This window comes from Rhagoletis zephyria, unplaced genomic scaffold (genome assembly GCF_001687245.7).
Source record: "Rhagoletis zephyria isolate East Lansing unplaced genomic scaffold, Rhagoletis_zephyria_1.1 Rzeph_scaffold_02911, whole genome shotgun sequence".
NCBI lineage: Eukaryota > Metazoa > Arthropoda > Insecta > Diptera > Tephritidae > Rhagoletis > Rhagoletis zephyria.
Window position 1 is genome coordinate 52,830 of NW_016159995.1, and position 8,143 is coordinate 60,972.

Below are 8,143 nucleotides of genomic sequence, written 5' to 3' on the forward strand. Positions count from 1 at the left end.
GAAATGCCGCACAACTGGAGAATTTCAAGAACGGATATAACACTTTCCTTAGGTTATTTAAAGCGGCAAATGACCACCAAACCTTAATCTTAGCAGACAAATGTGCCAATGAAAATCGTAAACGTGAATTGTTGGTGAAAATGTTGGACCAAAAAGTTTCAATAAAATATATAAAAATTTTGGGCGGGACGAAGTTCGCCGGGTCTGCTAGTATTTTATAAAGTATATTAACTTTGTAATGTACATTTACGATTCGATATGATACAAGGGTTCTGGTACTGAAGAACATTTTTTATTTGCGATGTTGCTTTGACCAGGGCGCCGACAACACCACAGCGGCCGACATAACATAATAAAATTTAGTAATTAATGAACTATTAGTCTTAATACATGGATCATTCGGTAAACATTTTTGAGGGCAATCAAGAGGAAAACGGCAACCAAACAAAGTATTAAAAACAGCGAATATATTTTCTAACTTATATTTTTTAGAAATGTTGTCAAGAATAATCTATGACGCTGTACATGAGCCTATTCCGGAGTCCTCGACATCCTTTGTTCAAAACGGTAAGGAAAATTTATATTACTTCTAATCATAATTTTGTTTATAGCAGATACATATAGTATATATGTATATTTGACTGACTATTTTTTTTTTCAAGATATTCTGAAGACATTGAGGGAGACAAATACCCAACTGGTGAAAGTTGAGGAAAATGTACGTTATTTTTCTTTTGGAAAATGTTTTTCCTAAAACTAAAAGTTTTTTCTCGCATATTAGCAATCCATACTAAGCCAGGGGATGGACACACTCGTAGGTAATCAAGAGAGGATCACTATTGCGTTTGAGGAAATTGACAAAAACCCACAAACTATGGCGTTAGCTAAAGGCATAAGGGAGTGCAAAGTGGCAGACTCCAAAATGGACGAAGTAGCTAACATGATCCCCTTGCATACTATCACTGCAGTGCTAGAAGTAGAACAAAGATTGCAGTCACCAGACTTTGTTCGAACAATGGTAACAAACAAACCTTACACTTTATTGTTTACATGATTGTATTTTAAGTTTTCATAGACAATGTGTTTGCACAAGGTTAAGGGGGCGTCAGAGGATGTCGGCAAAGTCATCCGCCGCATGTTTACAGATGACCTTCTTTATAAATATAACTGGAAGGGAACGGGGGAGAAACAGCCGCTATGCCAACTAACCTTCGTGAATAAGACTCTGCGTGGTATACATTTTATTCTACAAAAAGCCATTCTTTTTTGGGTCGGACGGATTTAGTAATAGATGTCACGTCTCCGATTCGTTTCAAAACTTTTTATGGGTTCTATACATGCAATAAGCTAACACGTATTCGAGGATTTTTCTCCTCGGAGAATCGATTTTGGATTTTATCGTAAGCGACAAAAGGCAAATTTTACACGAGGAGTTTTTTTGTTTTATCCTTAAATGGTATCATATTTTTTATCGGTTTAAATGGACAACAGTATTATTAGCCGCTGGCTTTTGGATAGGACTATTACTTTTTAAGGTATAATGGCGCTTACGATACATTTCGTTAACATGCTGAGAGGCAATTTTTCAAAGTATTGGCGCTTACGATAGTTTTTTATATTGCGAATTCTAGCCATTTAAACAAAAAGGAGTGCGGATACTTTAAGAATTGTTTGAATAAACGGAATTTTAAGGCCCGATTTCAGATGGCCTATCTAAGTAGAGATTTTAACTAACTTCAATACATTTAAACTGCACTTAAATTACCCATATTGGCTATTTAAATATGAGATATGCAACCCTGTGTTTCTACCAAACAACCAAGATTAATAGATAGGTTGTTTTATCAATCTTGTCAAANGTTGTGAATTCTAGCCATTTAAACAAAAAGGAGTGCGGATACTTTAAGAATTGTTTGAATAAACGGAATTTTAAGGCCCGATTTCAGATGGCCTATTTAAGTAGAGATTTTAACTAACTTCAATACATTTAAACTGCACTTAAATTACCCATATTGGCTATTTAAATATGAGATATGCAACCCTGTGTTTGTACCAAACAACCAAGATTAATAGATAGGTTGTTTTATCAATCTTGTCAAAGAAAAATCAGCTGTTCAGTACAAAATGTAAACAAACCATCTAATGCAACAATAATTTCAAGGAGCAAGCGACTAGTCGATTAGCAACTTTTTTGTCGGTTGATATTCGATTAGCAATTATTCGATTAACCGCTCAAAACTGACTAACCGCTCACTATCGGTTAGTCTGAAAATCGATTAACCGAAATTATCCGAATAGTGATAGTTTCTCTCAATGAAATTATTTTTATTATCGCGGTTGGGTTTTGTCAATAACATAAGTGCTCAAAAAAGAAAATGTTTACTGAAAGAAAACAACTATTCGAAAAATCGAAAATGAAGGGTTGGGCGACTCGTTTTTTTTTTTTAGCGGTGAGTTGAAAAAGGTGAAAGGAAACGGTTAGTCGATTAAGGGCCGGTTGTGCAATGTCTGGTTATGACTACTTGCCAGTTAAACATCATTATCGACGATTTCGACATCATGCATATAACATGTAATCGATAAAGCAGTCGTTCTAACCGGAGCTTCTACCTCCGATTTTTGCTAATCAGACATTGAACAACCGGCCCTAAGTGAAGTCGACTATGAAAAACAACTTTTGCTATTCGACTAACTGATTAGTCGACTAGTCGATATACAAAAGAATTGCCTTTTGTTGCTTTGAAAATAGAGCAAGGAGCATACTTTTCATCTTCCTCATACACTTTTAAATCGTATAAACCCATGAGAAAGCAAGAGTTCTAAAAAAAGCCACGAGCCACGCTGGACTTAGTGATTGCAGCTGCAGTTGGATAATGGAAGAATGCACTTTATTTTGATGAGGGTAATGAGCTGCTTTTTAAGCATTCAATTAAGGCGAATTTTGAGGAAACTTTAATTAAAACTATAGGAAAACTGCTATGCACAATAAAGTTCTGTACTCACAGTGTCGCTTACGATAAAATTGCGGGTACGCAAAAATATAAACAAAGCAAACGATAAAATTTACTTTGCTTTTCCTTCGTAACGGTACATATCAAACTCTACGATTTTGCAGGACGATGTAACTGGTCTTTATAACCTATTTGCAACAAAAAAAAAAATCGGGCTCGATATGATCTATCAAAGTTCGGATTTTTTGGTGATTCTGACCATTCATGTACCTCTTCAAATCCTTATATCTCGGGTTCTGCTCGTCGTAGAGATTTCATCTTAACGTCGTTACAAATCCAAAGAAACGGGCTTAACATTTCTATATATAAGATGGTCATGATTGTCCTAAAGCTGACTTAGCTTTTAACCGTTGTACTTTTTGAAGTTGATTTGCATAGTGAAGACCAGAGTTGTTGCGAATATTCGCATGGACGGAGCTTCCGCAGTAATTTTAACATTCGCATTCGCAATAATCAATGCGCAGCTTTGATAAAACGCATATCTGGCCAACGCAATGAGAAATTGTAGCCAATATTTTTTTTTGTGGAGATACTACGTTAGGGCGCTGCTCATAGGAGTATTTGCATGAACAAACGATACAAGATCACGCAGAACAAGCAAATATTTAAATGAATACAACACAATGCTTTGCAAGCAATTCCTAGTAGGCAGCCACAGACGNGTGGAGATACTACGTTAGGGCGCTGCTCATAGGAGTATTTGCATGAACAAACGACACAAGATCACGCAGAACAAGCAAATATTTAAAGGAATACAACACAATGCTTTGCAAGCAATTCCTAGTAGGCAGCCACAGACGTGGACATCCGAACAGACGCTTGCTTGCAGAGGAGCCCTCGCCAAGGCATATCAGAAGGTATCTTTACGAACTCAGGACCCGTGAGTTTATCGACAGACCCTGAGCGGCACTCACAGGGAGTCAGTCTCGAGTTATGTAGACTCCAGACCTGTGCCGTTCTAGGCACACAACCACCTGGCATCGAAGAGACGGAGCNCGATTTTGCAGGACGATGTAACTGGTCTTTATAACCTATTTGCAACAAAAAAAAAAGGGCTCGATATGATCTATCAAAGTTCGGATTTTTTCGTGATTCTGACCATTCATGTACCTCTTAAAATCCTTATATCTCGGGTTCTGCTCGTCGTAGAGATTTCATCTTAACGTCGTTACAAATCCAAAGAAACGGGCTTAACATTTCTATATATAAGATGGTCATGATTGTCCTAAAGCTGACTTAGCTTTTAACCGTTGTACTTTTTGAAGTTGATTTGCATAGTGAAGACCAGAGTTGTTGCGAATATTCGCATGGACGGAGCTTCCGCAGTAATTTTAACATTCGCATTCGCAATAATCAATGCGCAGCTTTGATAAAACGCATATCTGGCCAACGCAATGAGAAATTGTAGCCAATATTTTTTTTGTGGAGATACTACGTTAGGGCGCTGCTCATAGGAGTATTTGCATGAACAAACGACACAAGATCACGCAGAACAAGCAAATATTTAAAGGAATACAACACAATGCTTTGCAAGCAATTCCTAGTAGGCAGCCACAGACGTGGACATCCGAACAGACGCTTGCTTGCAGAGGAGCCCTCGCCAAGGCATATCGGAAGGTATCTTTACGAACTGACGGACGAAGTCCACAAGTTCATAAAGCACTCAGGACCCGTGAGCTTATCGACAGACCCTGAGCGGCACTCACAGGGAGTCAGTCTCGAGTTATGTAGACTCCAGACCTGTGCCGTTCTAGGCACACAACCACCTGGCATCGAAGAGACGGAGCTTCATGTACCTGGGGGGCCTAGAACCACAATAGCCCAACTTCGCTCTGGCTACTGCAACAGGTTAAACTCCTACCTGAGCAGATTAGACGCAGATGTGCCAAATGAACGTCCGGTATGCGGAGAGACACCCCATAACTCGAAACACTTCTTTGTATACTCGGAAAACCCGATACAGCTAACGCCTTTGTCCCTGTGGACCGACCCCATTAGGGCTGCACGCTTCTTGGGGCTTCCGTTAGTTGAGCTTGACGGCAACGACTGAGATATTAACCGATCCGGACGGGGTTGTTGTAGCCGCTACAACAACAAAAACAACGCAAGAACAAGAGAGTGAAAAAAGTCGATTTTTTGAGCGGCCATCTTGTTTCACTAGAAAACGAAAGAAAACTAAACAAAGCCAAGAAAATAACGAATACCAAAATTATAGTCAGCCACTTTAAATACACAATTTAGGTAAAATTATTCATTAAAACGCTTTAAAACATGTTGTCATGTTGTATTAACTCTTAGTTAAGGAAAAGTTTAAAATAGTGGTGCATGTGGTGTAAACAAATGCTCAGCTGACGAATCCGCTTTCCTAAACTTTTTTTTCAAAACCAGTTACAAATACAACGTCGCATTCTTGCGTGGGCTTGTATTTTTGGTTCATGGGAGTATTTGTGTAACAAAACCGGTCAAAAGTCAGATTTGTCAGCTTTGACAACAATCTCTTTAAATATATTATTTCCCAATCTACATACATACATACGTCAAAGAGAAAATCAAGGCAAATTTATACAAGGTGGTGTTGATAGAACAAAAACAAAAATTACAATAACACATTATATGCACATTGACGATCAGAACAAAACAAAATTACAACAAACACATCATTTTGACAAAAGGTACAAACTCGCCGTGAAATCAGCGGTTCCGGTAACGTCAGCTCGTATAGATTCGCCTTCGAGAACATGGTCCTTTTAATAATTTATTTTTCAGTGCTTTAAATATCTGCCTTTGTTCCTTTATTATGATTTTGTGAACCAATCTTAAAAACACTACTCGACATGAAAGAAGAAAGTGTGCAAAACTGGCTTTATCGCTAGTTTTTTCTACCTTTTCTTAGATAAGTGTAATTTTTTTTCTCATAAAACTGATTGTTATGCATAAGTTCCGTGTTTTCTTTTATTACTTAGCACAAAAACACGTCAAATAATTTTGACCAGCTTTACTATGTAAATACTCCTCTGCGCGCCTTCTTCAGCGCGAAAACAACATTTATTTTGTTCTAATGATAACTGTCAAAATTAGCACGCAGCGAAATGAAGATAAAATGGGATGTGAAAAAGTTGATATCAAATAACGATCAATGCAAGGCGAATTTAATATCTATTGAGGAGTGGGAATTGGCGGGCTATATATGTTTTAAATTTGCGTTCATCCGCCTGAAAATATGAAAATGCATTGAGGGCATGGAATCGAAAAACAAAACGGATTTGATAGCTTACTTCAACGAAAGCGGAAAGTAATTAATTGTGACTGCCTGCAACTAGGAAAAATCGAGCTCAGCAAATAAGAAAACTAATTACAAGCTATTCATTACAGTGAACCTTTTGAAGAAGCCTCCCGGGAACTATGTTGCTCTGAGACCCTCTTCAACCGTGATTCCAATAATTCAAATGCTTATAAAATACGGTAAATACAGTCATAGAAGAAAGTATTAAAAATGAATTACGAAAACTAAAATCGAAAAACGCTGATGACGTTGCAGGGTCTACAAATTCTGAAACAGCCAACGGAAAGATAATGAAGAATTCTTTTGAAAAAGCTTCCGTAAAAACCTGAAACAATCTGGTTGGGCTTGTAAGTGGTGTTTAAACAACAATCCTGCATGATGCTTCAAGGGGAGATGAAATTCAGAAAACTCCGACATTTTCAGCCCCGATGTAACTCTCAAGAAGGAAATATTTTTGCACCGCAATAAAAAAAAATAAATATATCCGAAAGTCCTCACGACTGCTGCAGCATCAGTCGAAATAATTTAAAATATTGGCAAGTTTCACACGCATAAACTAAACGAAACCTTTTTTTTTTATTTGGTTGATGAAGTTTAACGAATAACACAGGTCCACAAAAAAAATCGATGAAAGGTTCCTTTGACCAACCCTAGTCTGTTATATAATTTTAGGGTCGCTAAACACGAATCTGAAGTCCGTTTTGCTCCATCACGTCTAGATTTTTTCCCAACCTCAAAAAACACCTCGGATTTTCTCTTTCACGTATAATTCGAGATGTTTTTTGAGGTTAAAAAAAGCCAGACGTGGTGGAGCAAAACGGACTTCAGATTCGTGTTCAGCGACCCCAAAACCATATACCACACTCGCTTTCCTCGATTTTTTTTTGCGGACCTGTGTAATCGGCAAGTCCAGATAGTGACTTATGCCACTTTCAACATAAATGGCTCATATGTCGACTCGGGCGAGTAGTTATTTATTGGCGCAGATTTCATTTACGACCGTTTAAGAAACAGGCTGTAACCTGAAAAGGAAGCACCATTACTTCTTATCAAATGAATATGGTCCAATTTCTAAAATCCAAGTACTAGATAAAATAAACATTTAGGGGATTCCCTTAAACTGTAAAGTCTTAATCCGTGTAAAACTCGTCAGTTTACGAGGCTTTTTTGGGAACGCCCCCTTTGAGAAATGTGACAGATCAACCAGGATTTTGTGAAACAATTTTTGTTTCGTAGTATTTTCCATAACATCTTGTCTCTATCACTCTTGCCTAAAATACAATTAAAAATGTTGAAAGTTAGCAGAAAACCTAAGTCAATACAGTTAGTGGATGAAATTAATTATTTTTATTCGCTCATTATGTTTTTCATTTGTTTGTATTATTTTATCATACATTTTGGTATACAAATTTCGGCACCTCAGCAACACTGAAGTTTACGAGGTCATTTGCGCATCAAATTTACCTCGTAAATAGAGCTCCATACAAATTTTGGTAGTTATTTTACGAGGCTTTGCGAGGTTTACGAGGCTTTTAAGAGTTTAAGGAAAAACCCCTATTATTAAAAATTATGAACTTTTCCATTTTTTATTTACCTAAATTACCTTATTTACTCACCTAAATTTTACCAAGTAAAAAAGTTTAAGCTCGGGCGGAGCCGAACATTAAATACCCGGCGCAAGTATTAAATATATTTCTTCCCCCTTTCTGAAATCTACCGCTACATGGTAAGCATGGGTGGTTTTACTCCTATTTCAAACACATTTGATAGAACGTATGCCCGGTATCACGCCCATTTTCCAAAACTCAATAATACTTATTTTCAAAGGATTGTGAGTAACTTAGCGTCC

General features: G+C 37.4%; 1 protein-coding gene across 4 annotated transcripts in view; it reads left to right on the plus strand.

Moving 5' to 3' along the window:
• Positions 1 to 8,143, plus strand: part of LOC108367993 (uncharacterized) — a 62,400-nt gene that overhangs the window by 49,477 nt on the left and 4,780 nt on the right. For 2 of the 4 annotated variants that reach the window (XM_017622718.1, XM_017622717.1), the window contains exons 3-6: positions 493 to 567; positions 663 to 718; positions 782 to 1,018; positions 1,076 to 1,232. The exons of 1 other annotated variant lie outside the window; for it this stretch is intronic. In XM_017622718.1, coding sequence (XP_017478207.1) covers positions 493 to 567; positions 663 to 718; positions 782 to 1,018; positions 1,076 to 1,232 — 525 coding nt within the window. The remainder of the gene's footprint in view (positions 1 to 492; positions 568 to 662; positions 719 to 781; positions 1,019 to 1,075; positions 1,233 to 8,143) is intronic. One more of the 4 variants, XM_017622720.1, reaches the window with a different exon arrangement.